This window comes from Strix aluco, chromosome 1 (genome assembly GCF_031877795.1).
Source record: "Strix aluco isolate bStrAlu1 chromosome 1, bStrAlu1.hap1, whole genome shotgun sequence".
NCBI lineage: Eukaryota > Metazoa > Chordata > Aves > Strigiformes > Strigidae > Strix > Strix aluco.
In genome coordinates, this window is record NC_133931.1 from 168902496 (window position 1) to 168927789 (window position 25294).

The window sequence follows — 25294 nt, forward strand, 5'->3', positions numbered from 1 at the left end:
ACACACAGACACGTGCACAGACATGTATGCACATGCATACACACATATGAACGTATGACACGCATGCACATGTATGCGCACACATATATGTGCATGAACACACACGCACACACATACACGTGCCCAGACACCTATGCACATGTATGTACACTCATAGAAGCGCAAGACATGCGTGCACACATATACACGTGCACGGACACGCATACACACACAGACACGTATGCACATGTATGCACACACATATAAGCACACGACATGTGCACATGCATGCACACACAGACACGTGCCCGGACATGCATGCACACACATACGAGCGCACAACACGCGTGCGCACACGTGCACACACATACACACACGCGCGCACACACAAACCCGTTCCTCCGCAGTCCCCCCCCCAGCCCCGCGGGGCCCTGCCCGCAGCCCTGCCTGTAGCCCTGCCCTCGGCCCTGCCCGCAGCCCTGTCTGTACCCCTGCCTGTAGCCGTGCCCGCAGCCCTGTCTGTAGCCCTGTCTGTAGCCCTGCCCACAGCCCTGCCTGTAGCCCTGCCCGCAGCCCTGTCTGTAGCCCTGCCCGTAGCCCTGCCCGCAGCCCTGTCTGTAGCCCTGCCTGTAACCCTGCCCGCAGCCCTGTCTGTAGCCCTGCCCTCGGCCCTGTCTGTAGCCCTGCCCGCAGCCCTGTCTGTAGCCCTGCCCGCAGCCCTGCCTGCAGCCCTGTCTGTAGCCCTGCCCGCAGCCCTGCCCGTAGCCCTGCCCTCGGCCCTGCCCTCGGCCCTGCCCGCCCCGCCGGGCGCAGCGTCCCGTCCCCGCGCCCTTTCCGGGAAGCGCGGCGGCCGGTGGCGAGCATGGCGCGGGCCGTGCTGGCCCTGGGCGAGAGCCTGCAGGCCGAGGCCACTTGCCCCGTGTGCCTGGAGCTCTTCTCCGAGCCCGTCATCACCGAGTGCGGCCACAACTTCTGCGGACGCTGCCTGGCGGCCGTGCTGGGGACCCCGCCGCGCCCCGCCGCCTGCCCGCAGTGCCGCGCCACCGTCCCCCCCGGCTCGCTGCGGCCCAACCGCCCGCTGGGTGCCATGGCGGCGGCCCTGGAGGACGAGGCGCGGCGGCCGCGCTGCCCGCGGCACGGCGAGGCCCTGGCGCTCTTCTGCGAGAGCTGCCGCGGGCCGCTGTGCCCCCAGTGCCGGGAGGGATCCCCCCACCGCCACCACCGCGCCCGCCCCGCCGAGGAGGCCGCCCGGGAGCTGCGGGTAGGGGCCGGCCGGGACGGGGGCCCCCGGGGAGAGGGGTGGGTCCCTGCCCCGCTGGGGGGCTGGGGGAGAGCCCCTCGGGGCACAGGTCGGGGGCTCCTCCCAGGGCAGGGGCTGGCGGCCCCCCGGGGCAACAAAGGTTGGGGTTCCCTCTGGGCAGGGGCTGGGGTCCCCTCCATGGGTTGGGGTCCCCTCAGGGTGTGGGTCAGGGTCCCCTCTGGGCAGGGGCTGGGGTCCCCTCCATGGATCTGGGTCCCCTCTGGGCACGGGCTGGAGTCCCCTCCAGGTACAAATCTGGGGTCCCTTCCCGGCACAGGCTGGGATCCCCTCTGGGCAGGGGCTGGGGTCCCCTCTGCACATGGGCTGGGGTCCCCTCCATGGGTGGAGGTCCCCTCCGGGCAGGGGTTGGGGTCCCCTCTGCACATGGGCTGGGGTCCCCTCCATGGGTTGGGGTCCCCTCCGGGGAGGGGTTGGGGTCCCCCGTAGGCATGGATCTGGGTCCCCTCTGGGCAGGGGCTGGGGTCCCCTTGGTGCACAGGTCAGGGTCCCTGTCCAGCCACGGATTTGGGTCCTCATCCAGCTGCTGGCTGGGGTCCCCTCTGGGTATGGGTCAGGGTCCCCATCTGGCTATGGCTTAGGGTCCCCACATGGCCGTGGTTTGGGGTCCCTGACCGGCTGTGGGCTGGGGTCCCCCCCACCCTGCTGGGGCTGCCGGTTCGCCCACGGCTCCCACCCCCTATCGCCTCCCCCCAGCAGTGCAGGTCCCTCTCGCCGCTCACCCCTCTGAGGCCCTGCCAGGTCCCCAGTGCCCCAGCTGTCCCCAGCCAGGGATGGGGCCATGGTGACAAGGGGACACGGTCTCTCCCCCCACCCCGGGACACGGGCTGGGGTCCCCCACACCAGCAACTCGCTCTGCCACGGGTTTTTTTTTGAAGTACTCCAGTGAATTCACAGAGCACGTCTGAGACACACTGTCACTGCAAACCTCTGCCCACAAATCCCACTTCCAACACTAAAAGTTGTTTTTCCTAATTAAAAAAAAAAACAAAACCAAAAACCAACAAACCAAACCCAAAACCCACAAACTTCAGGGTTTCCACATGAAGCTATTCCAGAAATGTTTCTGGCCAACCCAGCTGCGCGGGGGGATCTCCCTCGCCCGTCTGGAAGAGGGGAGGTGGGTGCTGGCTCGGAGCTTTTCCCCTCCCCACATTGCTCAGCTCACCCCCCCCCCAGAGCAGTGTTGTCCCCACAAGGGACCGTTTGGTGACATCACCTCGCTGCTGCAAATGTAATCCCAAAATCACCAAATACGCTTTTTTTTTTTCCCCCAGGAGACGCTCCAGGACAACCTGGTTTTTCTACAGAAAGAGAAAGAAGACTTTAAGCCCGAAGGAGAAAAGAAAAGCGATGGCCTGCTGGTGTGTCTCTCCGTGCGCACGCCATGCTCCTGCACTTACCCACCCGTCTCTGCGGGCGTGTCCCCTCTTTCCCTCTCCCTGTATATATTTATCTCCTGTTCCATAACGACACTCTTTTCTCTCGCCCTCTCCATCCATCCCATATATCCTTCTGTCCATCCTGCTCTCATTCAGACTCTGCTGTCATCTTGGCTCCATCTCCCCCTCTCCCCTCTTCCAGCTTTTCCTCTCCAAAAACTCTTCCCCTTTTCCCCGTGCCCCCTCCCTGCAGCACCCGTGCTGGTGCGGAGGCAGCCGGAGGAGGGGATGGCTCAGGGGCCCCCGCGCGGGTGCCTTGCAGGGGAAGGTGACCTCGGAGCGGCAGAGGCTGCGCGACGCCTTCGAGCAGCTGCAGCGGTTCCTGCAGGAGCAGGAGGGTGTCCTGCTCGCCCAGCTCGCCCAGGCACACCAGGAGCTCGCCGAGGAGCGCCGCCGGTACGTCTCCAGCGTTTCAGAGAGGAAATCGCTGCTGGACACACTGATTGTGGAGATAGAGAAGAAACGTGACCAGCCTGTGGTTGAATTTCTTATGGTGAGGCTGCGTCACCCACCCGCGCGCTGTGACACCCCCCCCCCAGACCCTGGTGAGGGCTGGGGGTGCCCCCGGCATCCCGGCGGAGCCCAGAGCCTGCGTGCCGGCGGCCAGGCCGGGACACCGCGGTGTGTGGTGGGGCTGGGGGGAGTCTGGGCCTGCCAAGCTGCGCACCACAGTGTGAGGCCGCCCCTCAGATGAGTGGGTTCAGTTTTGGGCCCCTCACTCCAAAAAGGCCATTGAATGACTCGAGCGTGTCCAGAGAAGGGCAACGGAGCTGGTGCAGGGTCTGGAGCACAGGTCTGATGGGGAGCGGCTGAGGGAACTGGGGTTGTTTAGTCTAGAGAAGAGGAGGCTGAGGGGAGACCTCATGGCCCTCTACAACTCCCTGAAAGGAGGGTGCAGAGAGGGGGGATGAGTCTCTTGAGCCAAGGAACCAGCGCCAGGCCAAGAGGGAATGGCCTCAAGCTGCGCCAGGGCAGGGTCAGACTGGCTCTTAGGAAGGATTTCTTTGCAGAAGGGGTTGTTGGGCGTTGGAGTGGGCTGCCCAGGGCAGGGGGGGAGTCCCCATCCCTGGAGGGGTTGAAGAGTCGGGTTGACCCAGCGCTGAGGGATCTGGTGGAGTTGGGAACGGTCAGGGTGAGGTTCATGGTTGGGCTGGAGGATCTTCAAGGGCTTTTCCAATCTACATGATTCTGTGATTCTAAGGGAAAGCCAGGATTTGGGGGAGCAAGTCACCAGAGGGTCCCCGGGACAGCAGTGTGACCCCACCCCGGTCCCCATCGCCCTGCTTCATGCAGCAGGGGAGTGACTGTAACTCACTGCCACAGGGTCCATGGTCCTTCTTGGCAGGGCCAGAGCTGACCTGGTGTTTTCTCTCTTCCAGGATGTTGGCAAAACCCTGAGCAGGTACGAAACGGGCCCAGCGTCACTCTCCTCCCATGTGGCTCTTTTGGGCAGAGGTTTGGAAACACTGCAGGCGGCTGAGCAGCAGCAGCCAGGAGGGAGGCGGCTTTGCCCTGCTGAGTCTTTGGGATTTAATGTGATGTTGTCTGGAACTAGAGATCGTTGCAGCCCTGTTAGAGATGGGTTTCATGTGCCAGTAGCTGGAACACAGCTCCCTTGAGTTCTGTTGCTGTAGGGGATTTTCTCCCCTGTTTCCCTCCTGGCGCCGGGTGTTGGCTGACTGCTGGGGTCAGAGCTCTTCTCCATGGTGTTTCCCCCTCAGCTGCGAGGCGGTGAAGGCCCCGATCCCGGAGCCGGTTTCCCCGGAGCTGCAGAGGACCCTTGAGAGCCTCTCTGAGACAAGCCAGCTGGTTGTGGACGCAGTGGCCAAATTCAAAGGTAAAGCAAAGAAGTGGCGAGCGGTGCCTGGCTGTGTCCGGGCCCCAGGCGGGTGTGCTGCTGCCCTGGGGCACCGGGCACTGTTGTCTTCGTGCTGTGCTTCCCCTGGGCTCGGCTGCGGCAGGAGAGCCTCACTGCCTGCTGCCTCTGCCCCAGGGTCTGGGAGCAAAACACACCCGATCCCGACAGGACCCATCTCCGAGATGGGCTTTGCTGGAGCCTGGGGCTGTGGGAGCTGGGGAGCGAGCTCCGGGTCTGGCTCGCAGTCCTGATGGGGAGCAGGAGAGATGCCACGAGAGGAGAGACACTCATGCATCTTCCTTTTCTTCCTCTAGTGAACCTGCTGAGCAAAATCGACAGAGAAAGGGGTGAGTTTCTGGAGCTGATGGGCACAAATGAGGGAGAAAAGCTTTCCAGAATGAGTTTCCTTATGTCCCTGCACAGAGATGGGCTCAAACCACAACATCTAAATCCAGGGTCTGTCTAAATCCATGTACCTTTCTTTTGACTAGGGCTGCTATAAAAGTCCAGGTCCGTCCCCACGCCAGGCAGCGTCCAGCAATGTTGTCCTCTAACACCAAACGGGGGCTGGGACAACACGAGGCCCTCGGCTTCCCTGTCTCTGGAGACTTTATTTTTATGCCGCAATGTGTAAGGCTGTGCCTAGTTAAGCAGAGGGGCCGTATGCGGTCTGAGCTGGCTTTTAGGCACAGATCAGAAAGGCTTTTGCAGGTGCTCGGGGTCCACACGGTCCTGGCAGCATCACAGGTGCCGTTTGTGCTAAGGCCGGTCTCTGCCCTCTCAGTCTTCAGGATGAGGGACCTGACATGCCTCAGTTTCCCCCACACTGTGGTTCCCACCGTGAGCCGGGGACCCAGAGGTTTAGCAGAGGGCCCGGGGGCGGTGGCACTGCGCAGTGACACCGCTGTGGCCTTGTGGGACGGCCGCGGGATGGCAGCAGAACATCCCACATGAACGGGCAGCTCCGGCTCCGCAGTGAGGTTGCCTGGTCACTCGGCGGAGCGGGGTTAGGAGCTGGTTTTCCCTTTGGTGAGCATTCATCCCCCTAGTCACTGGAGCAGGGCCTGGCCTGGTACCACTGCTGTCTTCCTCACACCCACGGGGACGTACTGCTCCTCCGCACCCAGCCTGGCTGCAGCCCCGTCATGCTTAGACCCAGCAATACCCAGCACAGGATTAGCAAAGCGGGTTTAGCGAAGTCCATTGGCGTCTGTGGGGACACTGCCCGGCTCAGTCCTGCTTCAGGGAGCGTTGCTTTGCCTGTGGGTGCTGATGTGGAGGGCACCCAGTGTCCCGTGCCACCCGAGGGGGCTGCGGGTGTGTGCTCGCAGGGCAGGAGTGCCTGTATCGCTCACAGGACACGTCCCAACCCCGTGGAAGAGGAGGGAGAGGTGCTGGTCCGCTCCTTGGCAGGCCACGGACTGATTTTTCTCTCTGTTGTGCATTAGTGAAGGTGACACTGGACCCCGAGACGGCAAGCTCGGACCTGACCCTCTCAAAGGACCGCAAAACCGTGCGGCTGGGAGACAGACAGCAAAACCTCTCCGACACCCCCAAGAGATTCACGGGCAGCCCCAGCGTCCTGGGCTGCCGGGGGTTCATGGGCGGGAGGCATTACTGGGAGGTGGAGGTAGGGGACGGGGACAGCTGGGCCGTGGGGGTGGCCGTGGAGTCTGTGCGGAGGAAGGACTCGCTCACCATGGCCCTGGGGAAGATCTGGGCCCTGCGGCTGGACTGGAATCGCCAGTACACGGCGCTCCACATGCCCCCCGTCCCGCTGGAACTGGAGGAAGAGCCCCGGAGAATCAGGGTCCACCTGGACTACGAAGCGGGCCAAGTGACCTTCTACAATGCAGAGAACATGACGCAGATCTTGCAGTTCAAGGCCTCCTTCACCGAGAAGGTCTTCCCATACTTTTGGCTCTGGTCACAAGAAACCTATATCCAGCTGTGTGACTGAGGGGCTTGGATGCCTCCCAGTCCCCTGCCCGTGCCCTTCGCCAGCTGAGCAGGCAGGAGGCGTGGGAACGGTGCAGCATTGCATTGCAAACTCGCTGCAGCTGTGCCTGCGCTGGATCCCCTCTGCATGTTGCTGCGTCTCCTCCTGCCAAGTCCTTTGGAGCATTAAAGATGTGTTGTCCTGCCTGGGGGTGTGTGCATGCTGGTATCCTGGCTGGATCTCACAGTGACAGTGTCCCACCTGTCCCCACGGGCACTGAGGACACACATAAATAAGAGGAGAGAGGCAAGGAAGATGCTCTGACTGCCCATGCCAGTCTTTGGCAGCACTGCATGGGTCACAGAATCCCAGAATCATCTCAGTTGGAAAAGCCCTTGAAGCTCCTCCAGCCCAACCATGAACCTCACCCTGACCGTTCCCAACTCCACCAGATCCCTCAGCGCTGGGTCAACCCGACTCTTCAACCCCTCCAGGGATGGGGACTCCCCCCCTGCCCTGGGCAGCCCATTCCAACGCCCAACAACCCCTTCTGCAAAGAAATCCTTCCTAAGAGCCAGTCTGACCCTGCCCTGGCGCAGCTTGAGGCCATTCCCTCTTGTCCTATCACTTGTTACTTGGTTAAAGAGACTCCTCCCCCCTCTCTGCACGCTCCTTTCAGGGAGTTGGAGAGGGCCATGAGGTCTCCCCTCAGCCTCCTCTTCTCCAGACTCAACCCCCCCAGTTCCCTCAGCCGCTCCCCATCAGACCTGTGCTCCAGACCCTGCACCAGCTCCGTTGCCCTTCTCTGGACACGCTCGAGTCATTCAATGGCCTTTTTGGAGTGAGGGGCCCAAAACTGAACCCACTCATCGAGGGACGGCCTCACCAGTGCCGAGCACAGGGGTGAGATCCCTTCCCTGTCCCTGCTGGCCACGCTAGTGCTGATACAAGCCAGGATGCCATTGGCCTTCTTGGCCACCTGGGCACACTGCTGGCTCCTGTTCAGCCAGCTGTCAATCAACACCCCCAGGTCCCTCTCTGACTGGCAGCTCTCCAGCCACTCCTCCCCAAGCCTGTAGCGCTGCTGGGGGTTGTTGTGACCCAAGTGCAGCCCCCGGCATTTGGCCTTATTGAAGCTCATACAGTTGTCCTTGGCCCATCACTCCAGCCTGTCCAGATCTCTCTGCAGAGCCTCCCTACCCTCGAGCCGATCAACACTCCCACCCAATTGGGTGTCGCCTGCAAACTTACTGAGGGTGCACTCAATCCCCTCGTCTAGATCATCAATAAAGATGTTAAACAGGAGTGGCCCCAAAACCGAGCCCTGGGGGACACCACTCGTGACCGGCCACCAACTGGATTTAACTCCATTCACCACCACTCTGGGCCCGGCCATCCAGCCAGTTTTTTACCCAGCAAAGCGTCTGCTCATCCAAGCCAAGAGCAGCCAGTTTTGCCAGGAGAATGCTGTGGGAAACAGTGTCAAAGGCCTTACTAAAGTTAAGGTAAACAACACCCACAGCCTTCCCCTCATCCAACAAGCAGGTCGCTTTGGCTCATGTGGTATGCTGTGTTGTGGGCAGGATAGGGGTGCAGCCACCCCACACCCAGGAACTCAGGGTGGAGCCACAGAGCTGCTAATAGTGGTGCTAACTGCTCAGGTAAAGCTGTAAAAGCTGTTGGTTGAAAGGGAAATGTTCAGGGAGATGACCCGACCGACTGGAGAGCTGGAGTGAGGGCCCAACCCAAGCCTGGAGATGGGGGTGTGATGGGGATCTGTGAGAGCCTAGGTGGTCAGAGAGGGAGCAGATACCATGTTGTCTAATTCAGGAATCAGGAGCATTGTGTGGATCTGGTGGGAGGGACAGGGGTTGTGTCCTGGAGGTGTGGGATCCCCTGACAAGACTTTTACGGCGCTGTGCCAGGCTGAGAACACCAGACCCGATGTGATCATCTCCGCAGCCAGAGACAGCGGCCTGTGAAACCCCCACCGGGAGATCTGGCAGAGCTCATCTGCCAGGGACTCGGTTCAACAGCAGGGATCTGCAAAACCCCTGCATGAGGAGAAGACACGCGACCTGCTGCAGCCACGCTGCATGTCCCGAGCGCTTCACTGTATCACCTTTTTTCTCCATCTGTAAAATGGGACCATGCGTTTTGGAGCTAGGACTGCTTCCCCTGCACCTGCAGTGTCCACAACCGGACAGGTCTGAGGGGTGACCCACACAAGGAGTCCCCTCCTTTCCACGCTGCCTCCATCCTGCTCTGTGGCTGTGGGCAGGGGAGGAAAAAGACAAGGCAGGGCAATGGATCCTCTGAAAAGCTGGGCATGCGTCCATTTTAAAGGCAAATAGCAGCTCTTGGATAAATATCACAGTCTGCTGAAGGCAGAGGACAGGAGTGAGGTCTGCAGAGGTTATTCGGAGCGGCCCAATTGCGCCTGCTTTCTGTGCTGACACATTCAAGTCTCTCTTGTCCCACACCAGTCTCATAAGTGCTATCGCTCCACAAACCCCCTCTCAGTGCCGCAGGGATGTATGCTGGCTTCTTGCTTCCGTGCAGTCGCTCCCCAAACGCCTCACAAAAGCTGTCGCCGCTTCCCCCGTGATGCACCTCGTTTACTGTTCTCACCATCGAAGGAGAAATGCCGCGGGAAGGGTTCCTCGGCTCACCCCGGCCCAGTCGCCTGCTGAGTTCGTGCTCTTTTCCCCTCATCTTTCCCAGTTTTACCCGCTTCCCCTCAGGCCCAGGGCGGGGGGAGAGGTGGCGGCCAAGCCGGCGCCTCAGTGAGGCGGGGACTACATTTCCCGGCATGCACCGCCGTGGAGGGCAACGCGCGGTGCGCCGCTGCATGCCGGGAAATGTAGTCCCCCGCGGCACGCATGCGTGCTCCGTGCGGCGCCCTCTTGGCTGGCTTTTCTATTGGGCGGGAGCGACTTCAAGCAACAGCAGGGGCAGGGCGTGAGGCGCCCGCCGCCGTTCCTTACTGGTCAGCGCGCGCGCGGTGGGCGGGCTGGTTTAAAAACAAACACCCGCCCCTTTCAAATGCCGCGCGGCGGAGCGCTGTGATTGGTGGAGGGAGGTTTGGCGCCAGCTTCGGAGCGGGGACGGGTAGCGGCTGGGGTCAAAGCGGTGCGGGCCGCGCTGACAGCAGGAGACGGGTCGGCTCGGCGCGATGGATCCCGCAGCGGGTGGTTCCTACCGCCGCCGCCTCCTGCTTTTCTCCCCGGCTTCTCCCGCTTCACCCGCCGTGGTTAAGTCTCTTTTTCCCGCCGATCTTTCGCCGGTCTCCGACCTCCGCTTCACCATGGAGCAGCTGGGACACGGGTGAGTCAAAGCGGGGGAGGCCCTTCTGCGGAGCGGGGCACCCCCCGCACCCCTTCCTCCTGACTACCGTGCCTTTACCTTGCCCCCCCCCCCCCCCCCAAAAAAAAAAAATAAAAGGCCGCGAGGGCCTATTCCCCCATTCCCTCCCGGACGCGAAGCCTAAGGGAGGCTCTACCCACCCACACCCCCCCCCCCCGCCATGCCTCTGGAGGGCCTCTTCTCCCACACCCCGGACCCGAAGCGAGTCCTGGGGGAGCTCTTCTCCCCCCGTTTGTGGGGAAAAAAAAAAAAAAAAAAAAAAAAAAAAAGAAGAAAAGCAAGGCCTCGAGGAACTCTTCTCCTTCCCTGCACCCCTCTTCCAGAAGCAAGGCCTCGGGGACCTCCTCTACCCCCCCCTCCACCCCCCAAAAAAAAGTGAGGCCTCGTGGATCTCTCCTCCTTCCTCCCCACCTCCCGAATCGAGACCTTGAAGATCTTTTAATCTCCTTCTTCCTCTAGAAGTGAGGCCTTGAGGACCTTATCCCGCATTCTCTCCTTCCAAACACAACTCCCCGCCCTTAAAGCTAAGGCCTCGAGGACGTCTTCTCCTAATCCTCCCCACAAAAAAGTGAGGCTTCGAGGCGCTGTTTCTCCCTGCCCCCCCCCCCCAAATGAGGCCTCGAGGAGTTCTTCCTATGCCCCCCCCACCCCCTTGCAAAACCGACGCCTCTACGTCTCCCTTAAAACACCCCCCCACACACTTCCTAATACCTCCACCCCTGCAGAGCTCTGCTCCCCCCTCCTGCTGCTCGGGGCCCACCCCCTCCGCTGCCCCTCCTCCCGCTAGATAGCCCCTTTCTCCCTAGGGAGTCCCGAGCTTGGGCCACCCACCCGTACCCCTCCCTGCCCCACGGGTGTCCCTGCCCACGCGTGGTCGTGGCTCCTACGTAGTGGGCCAGTCTCCCCCATGCCCACGTGTCCCCATCTTCCCCTGGTTCTGCTCTGGGCATCCCCCTCGCTCCTGAGCCTGGCCCTGGCACTGGGTGTGTTCACCTCTCCCTACAAATGAATGCTGGTAGCTTTGTGTCCGGCCTTCCTGCCTTCCATATCGCGTTATCTGCATCATCTCAGCTCCATCCACTAACGCCCTTTGCCTGTCTCCTGCACCCAACACCTCTAACCCTGCCGCACACCCTCACCTGGTTCCTGCACCCAACACCTCTAACCCTGCCGCACACCCTCGCCCGGTTCCTGCACCCAACACCTCTAACCCTGCCGCACACCCTCGCCCGGTTCCTGCACCCAACACCTCTAACCCTGCTGCACACCCTCGCCCGGTTCCTGCACCCAACACCTCTAACCCTGCCGCACACCCTCGCCCGGTTCCTGCACCCAACACCTCTAACCCTGCCGCACACCCTCGCCCGGTTCCTGCACCCAACACCCTTAACCCTGCCGCACACCCTCGCCCGGTTCCTGCACCCAACACCCTTAACCCTGCCGCACACCCTCGCCCGGTTCCTGCACCCAACACCTCTAACCCTGCCGCACACCCTCGCCTGGTTCCTGCACCCAACACCTCTAACCCTGCCGCACACCCTCGCCCGGTTCCTGCACTCTCCTTCTCTATTTACTGTTTCACGTGTGCAAGGTGTTGCAGTCTCTGGGCTCTGCCCCTCCTCTCTCCCCGTAACTCCAGCCACGCAGTCACTCAATCCAGTTTTGCTGTTACTCGTCTCTTAACTCCTTCAATCTCGTTACTCCTACAGTAACCTCTACAGTTTGCCCCTTGTATGGCTCCTGTTTTGCCCTGGCCCGCTATGGTCTTGCTGACCCTCCTGGTATTTCTCCTTTGTTTGCTGGTTTTATATCATTCTCATTTCTGTAATCACCTGCTTGCTTTATGATCCTGTCCTCCTTCAGATTTCTGGAATTCCTGTAAATGATTAGCACCTGTCCCCTCCATGTTCATTATTTGTAGCCCTAGGTAGCTCCCTGGCATATTTTTTTACTTAACCCATGTGATGGAGGAGCCACACTCGAGTAGCTTTTCCCTTATTTAAGGTACTATAGAGTAAGGCTACATCTGATGTGCATCCCTCTCTGTATCGAGGCTGCGGTGACCCCTGCCCGCAGGAAGGGGTGTGTGTCTGATGTGGCTCAGCGGCGGGCAGCTTGCCTGCAGGTTCCTGCCTGCTCACGGAGCAGGGTTTGTGCTTGCACCCGCCTCGGGTCGGGGCTGGTCTTACTGGAGCTCTGGATGTCTCGAGCCCCTTCACCTACAGAATGATTTCGACCGGTCTGATGGTTATGTGAGCAGAGGAGAACTCGCTTAGTTGATAACAGAAAATTTGAGAGCTAACTACTTCTAAAAATGAGTTTGAGTTAGAAGTTTGGTGGTTTTTCTATGAAAAATGTTAATTAAATGAGGGGCTGCCAAAGAGAGGGTTGCAGTCCTGAGAAGGATAACGGTGCTTCGATACACGTGTTTCCAGAGAACCATTTGGGAGGTGCTAATGTGATTCCAGGCACCAATAACCTATTGCACGCTTAAATTGTTTTTAATCCTAAAGTTTTATCCGCAAGGTCTGTCACTTTGTTGTATTAGGACCTTCATTAGTGAAGGCACAAGCTCAGGACAGGCTCTAAAACCTTGTTTCAAAAAACCCCTCACAGTTAGCACTTCACGGAGAAAAGTTTGCTGCAAGGTTACCAGAAAGGCAACCAGGATAATTATTGTGTTAAATGTCTCTGTTTTGGAAGCCTGACTTTTAATATTATCAGTACTGCATGTGCAGGTTTAAAAAAACAGACCCCAGCCCTGAAGCTTAAGTCCCTGTAGGTGTTAGAGCTGAGGTGGCATTGTCCGTGTCCTCGGCAGCACACGGAGCACGAGAGACTGCAGTCTGCAGGATTGCCAAGCTGCTGGTGATAACGGCTTCAGGTTATGATCACCTGTGCTGGACACTTCAGGCACTCGTATTCTGGCTTCAATGAGCATTTAAAACAAGTATCTAACTTCCTTTCCAGTCTGCATGAACACGCTGAGCAAGATCTGGGAAACAAGAACGCTAATGGTTTACAAAGAACAGTGTCATCAGAATCAACAGACTCGGGTATGGCTTTCTCAGTTAATAAATAAGAAATCAAAAGCATTGTATCTTTATGTGGCCTCCACTGCAAGTAGCTTCCAGGGTTTGGACAGAGAACTAATCTGCCTGCAATCCCTGCAGCCACTTCTCATTCTTGAAAGGAGGGAGGCAGGCGAACCATCACTTAGCAAGCTTCTGCAGTTCACAATTTGGGTTGTGGGTGGATTTTTTTTGCTTTAATTGTCCTGGAGTATGTTAGCAGTAGAGCGAGCATGGAGGAAAAACTGGTTCTGCCCCCACAGGGGGCCTCTGTCAGAGATGGCTTTTTCCTTTTTTCCTTAGGATGGCTGTTAAGACGTGGCTGCTGACCTGTCATGCTTTGTACTCCAGCATGATGTTTATCGCTGCCATTTTCTGATTGCCTTGATGTTCTGCTCTTGATGGTAGTAGGCCAACAGCTTATCACAAGTGTATCAGCCTTTCTTGCAGCAGGGACAGCTGACGATGAAGGCTGCTGGAGATAGCCCAAGATAGGCTTCACTGGTGAATTGGATTCCCACCATTCTCTCCTCCACGGTGTCTTGCAGACATCGGCTTGTGAGCGTTTATAGTTGTGTGCCGGTGCTGAGGTCTGGAAAACAGGGAGATAGTGTTTAGTTCTCCATTGATAGGACCCGTTGCATATCTGCATTCAGCTCGGAATGGGACTGGTTTGAGTTTGTGCCCTTTGGAGGGTGATAACTGTGATGAGAGCAAGTCGTCACTGTGTGCTTTCTCTCTTTAAACCCAAGCTGTGCTAACCTCCTCTGCATGCTCAAATCAAGGCCATTGAGCACGGTTTGTCTTATGGTTTGTGTTTTGTTTTTTTTTTTTTTTGTGGCTTTTTGTTAACAAGAGCTGATTGTTTATCTGAAACCTGGGGAGCTGTATCTTAGCACTGATACTTGCCTAAAAGTGCTTTTTTCAGATGAGATGCTTTATCGGTGAAAATGAAATAAGCTATTACCCCATAACTTTTAGAATCAGGGAAGCTTCTGATACTTCATTGGTCCAGCCCAGTGATGGAAATCAGTGTCTCCACCTGAATTTATGCACCAGTCTGACTGTGCATGGTACTTTCAGCCTTCAGAGGAACTTTATGAACCGCTAAAATGTGAGAACAGCTCACAAACCACAGAGCGGGATAGAATAACCAAGCTTGCTAAATCTTCACTTTCTTCTTGGCTTTTTTTTTTTTCCCCTCTCCCAAGCAGGTCTTAAGTGCTTACAAAACACTGCCGAGACCACTACTTGTCATATTAGTCAAATTAATTCTTTGTAGTTTGTTTAGATCACAGTCACCAAAGCAGCAACAAGTCTTGTCATGATGGTGTAGAGTACGTTCTGGTGAGCTGTTGGCCTGTCACTAGGGCTTGTGAATATAACCATAATACAAAAACTCCTTGGGGATCTGTGCTTAAGTAGGTATTTGGCTGTGCTTAGATGCTGTGTAGTTGTAATGTTTCACTTGGTTTGTGCTTATGGAGTGCTTGCTGTTGTTTTTGGTACCCTTGAGTGCATTAAGAAGTGCCTTTTGACTAATTTTTTGGAGTGAGCCCAGAATTTCTTCCTATAGATGTAAGTAAAAACATGGCTTAAAAAAACCCCTAAAAGTTGTTTACTAAAATTTGTGGGGGGGAGAATAAGCCAAGAGTATGCCATGTTATGTGGTAGCCCTCTGTTCTATATGACATTCTAGGCAGGGCTGGGGCTGCCTTTTTTTTTTTTTAATTACTCCTATTTTTCCCCAAGCACTAACACCTTATCCATGGTAAAAAAACCCAACAGTGTGGAGTATCTGCAACTATTTGCTTCTACACTGAGATGGAGCTGCAGACTGGACTTCTGAAATCCGTTTCCTCTCTAAGCTCAGGAAATCTAGCAATGTCCCATATTTTGCATGTCCTAGATGCTGAGATGCTGCTACTCAGTAGAAAATACTGTCTCTCCTCTGCAGGTTGTGCTCTGGATTCACCTGGTCCTGCAGCCTCAAACGATATCATGGAGGAAACGTATGTAACCGTATGCTAAGCCTGACTTCTGGCGTTTCACGTTGCACTATTAACAAATGTAGGACGTGGGTTTTCCTTTGCGGGCATGCACGCAGTGGGCTCTTCTCTCAAGCCTCTGGAAGGGTGGGCTGTAGTGCTCTGCAGCTGGAGATGCCAGGCCTTCTGTCTCCTCTGTGTCCCCGAGTACTTAACAAGTCTTGGGTCTGAGTTAACGTGTTGTACCAGCCAGACTGAGCACGACCCTGGCACCTTACCAGGAGTCTGTATAATTTATGCTTCTATATGCCTTAACTGATACCAGGCAGTTGCTCTGAGCTTTGAATTTGCCACAGATTCCCCCTCCCAAATGTTCTGTGATGGGGGACAGATATCCTTCGTGCCTGACTTACTGAGCTTTTCTTCCTTCAACCTAGCTTTTCTTGTCTAAACAATGTAGAAAAAAATTGGGGAAAGGAGGGGAAGAAGGGAGTCTAGCTAGTGTTTCAAAAACTAGGATTGGATAAACTGGCTATAAATAGCCGGTGTCATCAAGAAACATATTGGTTTCTGCTTAGCACAACACTTCATGACTTAAATACAAGGTTGATTTTTAGTGTATTATCCTTTGGTGCTAACTCTGGGGCATCTCGCTTGCTTTTTAGGTTTGAGAAAGCGATTCTTGAATCCAGCAGACTGAAGTAAGTATACTTCTATCTTAACTTCTCTGTCAGTGACTGTTGTAGCTTACGGAGTTTTACTGGGGGTGGGGGGAGTGAGTTCTACTCACGTTACTGTCTTTTAAAACAAAATATTGAAATAAATCTTGGTTCTTTTTCATTGTAGCATTCGGATGCCTTTCAGAAGAATACATTCACTGCCAGTAAGTGAGAGTGGTGTTGATGTTATATAAATGTTAAAGGATTTAGCGTGTTGTGTTTTTAGTTGGATACGTTCCATAACTTGTTAATTTTCTGGCTTCAAGAACAGCTGCTGTGGTACTTAATGAAAACTGTCAGAATTACAGCTTGCAAACTCAAAATCACCTTCAAGTTGGCGTGAAATTTCAGTGATGCAGCTTTGTCACTAATGCAGTTGAAGCATTTTGATACCTGTACTGAGACGTGAGCGTAAAAGACTTCTGCGCAGTTAGCACTGATCTGTAGTCAGAGACCTTACAGTTTTTATTAACTCCCCTTTTGCTTAAAACGTGGTTGTGCAGAGACTGTGTGGCACAATGCTGAGCTGGCACTTTTGTCTGAATGTTGTAGCAAAGCCTCCTGGGATCCAGTCCTGCTCTGAAGAGAAACCATTCTGATTCTCTGGATAGCGATGCTTTTCAGCTCTTGGAACAAGATGAAAATAAGGAGAATGTAAGTGTTGCTTTCTGTTGCCTGCGATGATATGGGGTGAGAGGCAGCACCAAGGAAGCTGAATTAGCACACCCCTTCAACAGCGGGTGCGGTGGAAAAGGCTTCTCTTACTCTCTGCCAAGCTGTAGTTCAGTCAGCCATAACAAAGTTATATCTGAATGAAGTTGTCTGACAAAAGAAGTAGGAAAGCCTTAAGCCTGTAGGTGATATCAGGAGGATAAAAGCTTGATTATGTAAAATGAATCACTACTGTAACATCTTTAATTTGAAAACATTCACCTTCAGACTATTTCTGTTGGCAGCAGGGAGCTTAAATCCAAAACTTCAGGTAGTTTAAAAAAACCAAAACAAACCCCACCCCTGCAAAAAAAAAAAAAAAGATGCCAGCAGCTCGCACAATTTGTAACTTTGGTAAAATGATCACTTTGCTCCTCTTTAATTCAGGAATCGTTTGAGTTTAAGAAGCCAACCAAACCAGCTTCTCGTTGTTCTGTGCATATCCATTCCCGTCATGGAAAAAGTGTTCCTGGATCAAGGCAGAGCTCACCTCCAGCTCAGATAGTAAGTACTACAGTGTTTTTTACAACTAATTCTTACCTAATCCTCTGCGTACCTACAGTCCCTGAGGAAGAAAAATTGCATCAGGATTCTAAGACAATGCTGTTAATCACCACTATTCATGTGCCAAATAGAAAAATTAATCTATCTGCCAGATAAGAAAATTCTCACATATGGCTCATGAGATGGTCAGAGGATTGAAACATGTTTGTTCTGTAGTCTGTGAAAGATTAGTCACTGCAGAGCTAAGGTTATGCTGCAGTAAATCAAGGGAGCGTGGACATACGATGTGGAATAGAGGAATTTAGTTTGTTTTCACTATCAATAAAGTAGATATTTATATTGAGGCAGATGCATTTGGAACAGTGAATTCAACTGTGTAGCTGCAGCTGAATCTTATGTCCAGATATGACATGCAAGAAAATATTACCTTATTCATATCCTATTGCTTAGGAAAAGCAACTGAAAGAACATGATGGGTCCTTGTGCCAAAACAGAGCTGGGGGGCTAAGTCCTGTCTTCACTCCTTGAATCTGGTGGTCCTTCATCCTGCTTGATCCTCTTGATCTTGTGTTTATCCACTGTGGGTTTTATATTAATTCTTGTTCCTGTTGACACCACCCATTTCTCTCCTTTGCCCCTTCACTGGACAGCTTCTGCCAGAGAAAGGGGTTATTGCTTAACGAGGCAAATGAAGCCTTTGTATGGATCAAATAGAAGTAGTGGAACTCGGTCTGGGGTTTGCTCAAGTCAGAGTAATGAAGGTGGTGGAATAACTGCCATGTTTTCTGTAGTGCAGTGAGAGGTGTGGCATCACCCCTGGGGTTACAGCATCCTGCAGCAAAGAGGAGTGTTGTTAAAACTGTCTTGTCTCAGTTGGGTGAACAGGAAAACGACGGGCCAGCTTTCCTGCAGCGGTCTTCTCTGACCTCCTCTGAGAGCGAAGATGACGATGGATTCCTAGAGCTGCTCGATGAGCAAGATTTGAAGGTACATACAAAGGAAATACAATAGAAATTACATAGAAACATGATAAACAAAATCAGCTCTGTCTAACATTAATAGTCTGCTGAGAATACGTGTCCGTGGTGCACGTATGCTCTAGCAGAAGTTGGTGTGGTAAATCCAGCTGCAGAAAGCTAGGTACTAGGGAATGCTAGAAGCAGGGTCATCCTCTTTTTCAACTCTTACATTTAAGTGTCTCTATCTTACATGTGCTCTTTCCCAGTGCAGACAGTGGGATTTGCTTCGTGTGTGAACAGCAGTTAAAGAATTGCTGCTGTTCCTACTGGCCAATGAGAATTGTGTTACTAGAGAGAATTATTTGAATAGCTGGTGTTTTTCTTTAGAAACTTGCTGAAAGAGCTAGAGGTGATATTTGCTTTCAAGCCACTTCAATAAAAGACTTTCTAACTGAATTTGAAATGCTTAAAGCTTTGGAGAAACATCATTGTTAATCAATCAATGAATTGATAACACTTACCTTCTCCGACATGTCTTGACTCGTCCATTGTTTCATTGAGTATTGGACTAGTAATTGCGTTAAATTAAAACTGCTCTGACAGCTGAATTTGACTGGAGTGTTTGCCCCAGCTGTGCAGAAGCTGTATTTACAGTCTCTGCCCACGGTGAAATAGATGAGAATAAACTTTCTTCTTTTTTCTCAGAACGATGAGGAGATGCCGTCTGATGTGGCGAGCCTCTGGACTGCCCCACTGGTCATGAGGAAATCAGACAAGCGGGTGAGTGTTCTGTGAGAGCACAGCAGAACAGAGACGGGGACAATTGATCACACTGTCTCTGATCCTGTGTCCATAATAACAACAACAAAACAAGAGATGGCAGAAAGCCCCTTATCTCTAAAGCCTGTTTACCTGAAAGACTTTGTCAGTGTGGAACAATGCTCATTGTGTGCCTATATAGGCATTAACTTTTTTTTTACAAAACCACTTCATAAATGCAAAAAGATCTTGACTTCCCTTATCAGATACTTGACATATCTTGAATACATTCTGCACAGACTTACCTGGAATGCCTGTAGCCCAATCTCCTGATAACAGACTGCAAAGGGAGTTTAGGCTCCAGTAAAATGCCCCTTAATCTGCTGATTGTCTGCTAATTAGTATAAAGCACCCTGCTAGCACATCATATGGTTTATGGTGCTCCAAGCTCACCCCGTCCTCACAGCAAGGAACAAGTGTTACTGGAAATGTGGGTTCTGCATTTAGATGACCCTATTAACATCCTGCTGTTGCTGTGCCCTGGTGGTGCCTTATACGAGGCAACATTTGTAATAGTCTGAAAGTCTGAGGCTCACTTAGTTTCTAATCTCAATCTTTGCTGGACAACTCTTAACTTCTCTCCTTCCTCGTAGGCCAAACGGTGCCGGTTGTTTGGCTCTTCCTCTGTGCCTAGTGCTGTAGGAAGAACCACCCAGAAAAGGATGGAGAGATCCCAGGAAGAGAATTCTCCAGGAAAAACCAAGAAGAGGAAAAGCCTGCCTGGAACGCCTTCTGAGGACTCAACGGTTGGTGGCTTGGCATCCAGTTTTGTAATAGAGAATTGATTAGGAGAGGATCTAATATAGGCGTCTAGTTTATGAAGGGTAATGAGAGACCTTCTTCAGGTGAATTGCTGACCTAGCCAAACTGCCTTCTCTGCACAGTGCAGGGGATCTGGAGGAGCTGGTGCAGTAGTTGCATCTCCTGAGCCTGAGTTTTGCCTTAATTCAGGGCTTCAGAGTAAACTTTTGAGGATTCTGTTATGTTTTGGGAAACGGATCTCTCTGCTCTCAGTGCTCGGCGTTGATCTCTAACCTGTGTTCCTCTAGAGTTTGAAAATGGTGAAGACACAATCCTCCGCAGCGGAGATCGAAAGCATTTTGGACAGTGACCAGAGAGACCTTATTGGTGACTTCTCAAAGGTAATTCAAGTGATTTAAGGGTCAAGTGTTAATTCCAGTGTTTCAATGGCCACTCTTGGTAGAGGTGTCTCAAACCAGCCCAAGTAAAGCACTTCCCTCCTTTAGCAGTGTGCACTCCAATCCCTAGGGAAGGTGAGAGGCTGCTTTCATAGGTTAGACACAAGCGGTTACCCAAAAAGACCCGCAAAATGCCTTCAGTATAGGAGCCAAAACCAGAATTCTGTCCCTGAATATTAGAATTCTTAGCTTTAACTCTTGAGCTTTGCTGAAGAGATTCTTGTCAACAAAGTATCTGTGTTACAAAATTAACTGCTGGACACTGTGCTATTGCCTACGTGGCTCACATTTGGAATTTTATTCATTAAATGCTGTTTGTCTTATAGGGTTATTTATTCCACACTGTTGATGGGAAGCATCAAGATTTAAAATATATCGACTCAGAAATGGTATGTGCTCCAGAGACAGTAAGAAAAATTCTTTTCTGGGAGGGGGAACAACACAAAACCATCTTGAAACAACTGTTGTTTTTTTTCAGATTGTGTCTGTGCTGACTGGGAAGTTTGCGAGGTTCATCAAGGAGTGTGTGATAATTGATTGTAGATACCCATATGAGTATGAAGGAGGACACATCAAGGTATGTTGACCCTGTAAGAGTGATCAGAGTTGTCTGAAGTTGCAAACGGGTCACTTGGCGCCGTGTGGGGCTGCTCTTGACTCGTGAGTATCCAAGGCCATGTGGATACAGCTGGGGTGCCTCACTGAGGTCTGCAATCCTGGTATGACCCTGCACTGTGTCAGTCTCGGGACACTGAGCTCACATGTGGTTCACAAAGTGATTTTTTTTTTTTTTTTTTTTTTTTTTCCCCTCAAAGGAGGGAATGTTCCACTTTCCTTAAGCAGAGGAGGTGGCCTGTGTGACAAGCAGAAAGATGGCTCCCGAGGAGGATGTACGACACTTGCTGTCCAGCATCCTGATATCTAGGGAAGATAAAGTCAGAATATTAAACTTCATTTAAACCACAGACTTCCCAGAACAAATGGCTATACAAAACATAATTGATCTTGAAGTTTGCTGCTTGAGCAAGCTGCCCAGCTCTCTCAAATAGAATAAGATGGGAAGGGAAATCCAACAAGCCACAACTGTTGAAATGGCTGTTGGACCAGGTCCAGGTCACGCAGAATCAGCGTTAGACTATCCGTAATGTTCTGCCCGGGTCTGAGCTGTGTTCCAACGGCTGGAGAGGGTGGCCAGAGCTCCTCTAGGAAGCTAAGATGAGGCTTGCATGGAAGTGGGATAGGTTTGTGACTGTTCTCCACTCACTGCCCGTGCTCGGGCATGGCTCTGCCTTCACAGGGTGCTGTAAACCTCCACATGGAAGAGGATGTGGAAGAGTACTTGCTTAAGAAGCCGATCCAGCCATCGGAGAACAAACGAGTGATAATAGTGTTCCACTGCGAGTTTTCTTCAGAGCGGGGTCCTCGCATGTGAGTTATCCCACATACCCTAGAGAAGAACTTGCTGCTGTGCTAGCTGAGATCAAAGCTTTCAGGGTGGCACCAGTTACCATGCTGGCACGCTGCTTAAGACACAGTTTATGGCGAGCAGATGTTGGTTGTCACCTCTGGCAGGGATGTGATGGAGCCCACGGTGCGAGTGGCCATGTTGAAGTTGGGCTGGAATGCTTCGAGGTGGAAAGGAAAAACCAGTTAGGCACAGCTTTGCAGCCAGCGTGGCTTGTCAGCCTGTTCCTGATAGGCAGTGGCTTACTTCTGTTATCCGAGGAATGGGAAGTCTTGGGTGAGAGCTGTTTGCACCTGTTGTTTGTTGAATGCAAGATCTTTTTCCTGCTACAGGTGCCGGTTTGTGAGAGAGCGGGACAGGCTGGGTAATGAATACCCCAACCTCCACTACCCAGAGCTGTATGTCCTCAAGGGGGGCTACAAGGACTTCTTCCTAAGATGCCGTGTAAGTAACGTTCTCTTAAATTCATCTCTTTCACACTCGCAGGAGAAGAAACAATAGATTAAATAATACTGATGTATTCGTACTCAATCAGACTTATCTTTGGGGTAGAGTGTTTTTGCTGGGATAGCTTTTCCTGCTCTGTTTCAATGCTCTTCTGTACTGAGAGCAGTTAAAATTTGACAGCGAGGCTCTCAAAGCCTATTCCATACTTCAGAGCTGTCTTGCTGCCAGAGTTGAAAAGTTCTTCCACTTGTCTCGAGTAAAATACAAAATTCTACCCCCCCTATAACAACTAGGAGTTCAAAATGTCATTCGGGGAAGAAATTTAAGACTGCTCAGCCTGCAAGGACTAGGAGAGAAGAGAGGCTTGACAGTAATTGCCATGTAACAAATGGAAACCTGAAGTCTCATTTTATACTAAAATAGCAAAATTGAAAAACTCGAGCTTTGAGTTTTCAGCCTGTGATTCAGAAAAGGAAACTAAAAGATGCCGAGCAGTTTCCCAGCATTCTGGGGATGGTCTCTCCTGGATCCCTTTAGCTGCTTCAGCCTGTCAGTGCTGTACTCCCTCTCCCCAACTCGTTCTTCCTGCTGTTCTGACACAAAACCGGCTGTGGCCCAACTGTCGCTGTAGTCCCTCTCAGACCCACACTTCAGAGGGTCTCTCGGCTTACCTCCCCCCTCTGGGACTTGGTGCGTTTTCAGAAAGACGCGAGAGATTTGGCCGCGCTGTGTGGGGCTGCGTGCCGTTCCCCAGTGGGGCCTGGGCTCTCCCAGCGACTGGGATGCCGGTGTTCCTGGCAGCGAGTGCTGCTGGGTTTTGGCTCTCCCCGCGATCTGCTGGCTCCCCTGCGGTGGTTGGGCCGCCGGGGTTTTGTTTCGAGGGTTTTTTTTCGGGCCTCTGGGTCTCCTGTCCCGAGGTGGGAGGACCGAGGGCCTCAAGGTGGCAGCATGGAACAGGCGATGAGGGCCAGGCGCTGGCCGGTCTGAGATACAAGTGTTCTTCACATCTGTGCTATTTCAAGGTGAATCCAAGATAAACTTAGTTTGTGTGTTGACATCTGCCAGAAAACTTGGGGTGAGAGCTTTGTACACAGGCCTGAAAGCCCTTCGTTCAACAGCTATCGCTTCTGAAGGAGCTGTAATCTGAGTATCGCTTGGCTTTGTCCGAGAGCGGCTGGGATGAGGCTCCTGCCCAGAGGCGGGGGGTTTATTTCTGTTTATTCTGGTGCTGGCTGTTGGGGTGGTTGCTACCAGGCTCTCTCGGTGGGTCTCGGAGGTCACCTCTCCTGTGACGCGCTGAAGTGAAACCAGCTTCTCTTTCCCCAGAGTTTCTGCGAGCCCCAGAGCTACCGCCCCATGCACCACGAGGACTTCAAAGAAGACTTGAAAAGGTTCCGCACCAAAAGCCGAACCTGGGCTGGCGAGAGGAGCAAAAGGGAACTGTACAGTCGCCTGAAGAAGCTCTAAGGGCCGAACGGAACAAGCGAAGACTGCCTGTTTTTGGGGGGAGAGGGCTGCAGTGGGAGGGAGACGTGCTTGTTCCTCGCTCATGGTTATCCGCCACCGGCTCCCTCCCCGTCTGTTGTCTTACTGGGAACACTGTGGAATTTGGGGCTGCAGGTCTGAGCCGAGCAGCCCGGGTGCTGGCTGGGAGCTGACTCTTCTGAATACTCTTGTTACGCCGCTCTGAGGAAACGGCTCCTCGTGTGACATCCACAAACTGCCTGACAGTCTGCCCGGGGAGGGGTGGGGAGAGGCCACGTCCGTGGGGCTCGGCTGGCACATGGTGTTAAAGCAGGGAGGGTATTTTAGTGCCTGTTATTTTTTAAAATGCTTTGTTTTATTTAAATACAGTCAAATGAAGCTACTACCGCTGCAGTTGAATCATCTGGATTGTACTTAAACCTTGCTTCTGCTAAAGGGCAGCCTGCTGTTGGGGGGTGGGGGGGGTTAATTATTTTTCTCAGCTGCAGCTCGGATTCTGTGTTTTCATAGCATAATGCGTCGTGGTGAAGTAAAACGGGAAGTAGTTCATTACAGCTCGAGGTTCCCACCTCCTGTGTTTTGCCATGGGAAGCCTCTTGAAGACAGTCTAAGGGGAAACTGCTTATTTTATGTAGATACTGTGTTCACCTAGTTTACTTAATCTAGATTGCTTTATTTTATAGTAATTTGTATTTAGCTGCTGCTTTAGTTCTAGTTGGTATTTCAACATGGGGAGAGCTTCTGGGAGCTGAGGGTAATTCAGAATTGGGCTGTCTCTGGTGATCCCAGGTGGCAAAGCTGTTACCAGGTTTCTCAACAGCAGCGATTTACTGTCACAGCTCCGTCCAAGGCTGTGTGTTATTAGAATGAAATATGTCCAGAAAAGAGCCTGGCTGTCAGGAATGGCGCTGGTGATCCCAGGGAAGCTGTTCCAAAACCGCTCCTGCTGCTGTGGCTTTGACTTCAGCCACTTCTCCAGTAGCAGAAGCACCTTCTGCCAGGAAAGGCAGGAAATAGAATTAATTCTTGAAGGAAGAGGCACTTCCTCAGCCAGTGCTGTACCTGGTAGCTGAGCTCTACAAATTGCCCACCTAAAGCAGAATTCACGGTTCTGCGGCACAACAGTGCCGGCCCTAAAACTGCTTTGCTGCTAATTTTTGGTGTCACCGAAGACCCAACTAACGAACCTTACCCAGCTTTGCCCGGTGATTTCGGGGTAAGGCCGGCTGCTTGACGCAGCAACGCTGCGATGATTGCTGCAGCTCGTCTTCCTCACACAGGAATTTCTTGGTGAAACCAGTGCTCCCGAGGCCGGGCGTGCAGCCTGGGAAAGCCACACGTCCTGGAAGCTCTCGGCTCTTTAGCAGTAATCCACGCTTCGCACGGCTTGGCTTGCTCCCCGCGAGCTAGCCTTGTGTACTGGTGTATCTATGTAAAAAAAAAGAAAGAGATACTGAAATGGAGGTGCCCTATGTGGAATTTTAACTTGATATTTTTAAAAAAAAAACTTTCTTAAAACCTGCTGTTAATCCTCTGGAGAGCTGAAAGGATAAACTTTGAACTCTTAACTTTCTCAATTTGAAAAAAAATAAATTGGATTTTGCTGGTTTTCCTCAAAGCTGAATATCTTGAATAGGAAATTGATGAAATGCTAAATCAGAGACGGCGATTAGCAGATCTCCCTTGGAAGGTCTGAACTCCCGGAGGAAGCTGGTGACGTGCTGGGGGGGCTGTGTGGTGGGAAGAAGGGGTGTGTTGGTGTGTGTGGGGGAAGGCCAGCTGCCCGTGACACACACGGGTGGCAATGCTATCACCCCAAACTGCTTTTTGGTGCAAGGCCCGTTGCGCCAAGCCTAAGCGGTAAGTAATCCGTTTAGCTGTACGGTGGCTGGGCAAGATGTCTTGGTACAACTTTGTAAACAAATAGTTGTTCTATGTGAAAGTTTTAACTCACCAGCCGTGTTCAAAGAAAAAAAGGAAAAGCAGATGGAGACTGATGAAGCTGCGATGCTCTTTTCTAAGGTC

General features: G+C 52.9%; 2 protein-coding genes across 2 annotated transcripts; both read left to right on the plus strand.

Annotated features, from left to right (window-relative positions):
* The first annotated feature begins 793 nt into the window (after window positions 1-793).
* On the plus strand, window positions 794-6742 carry LOC141931819 (E3 ubiquitin-protein ligase TRIM7-like). Its single transcript, XM_074844428.1, has 7 exons — window positions 794-1240; window positions 2575-2661; window positions 3002-3232; window positions 4119-4141; window positions 4461-4576; window positions 4912-4944; window positions 6046-6742. The coding sequence occupies exons 1-7, from the start codon at window positions 842-844 to the stop codon at window positions 6555-6557; spliced, it is 1401 nt and encodes a 466-aa protein (XP_074700529.1). The 5' UTR covers window positions 794-841; the 3' UTR covers window positions 6558-6742.
* A 2908-nt stretch (window positions 6743-9650) lies between these two features.
* Window positions 9651-24887, plus strand: CDC25A (cell division cycle 25A). The gene is made up of 16 exons (XM_074850106.1): window positions 9651-9863; window positions 12873-12958; window positions 14931-14985; window positions 15627-15662; window positions 15808-15844; window positions 16233-16334; window positions 16779-16895; window positions 17769-17882; window positions 18560-18634; window positions 19267-19419; window positions 19723-19815; window positions 20199-20261; window positions 20351-20449; window positions 21170-21300; window positions 21670-21781; window positions 23111-24887. Exons 1-16 carry the CDS (start codon window positions 9712-9714, stop codon window positions 23249-23251), a joined length of 1566 nt encoding a protein of 521 aa, XP_074706207.1. The 5' UTR covers window positions 9651-9711; the 3' UTR covers window positions 23252-24887.
* The last annotated feature ends 407 nt before the right edge of the window (window positions 24888-25294 follow it).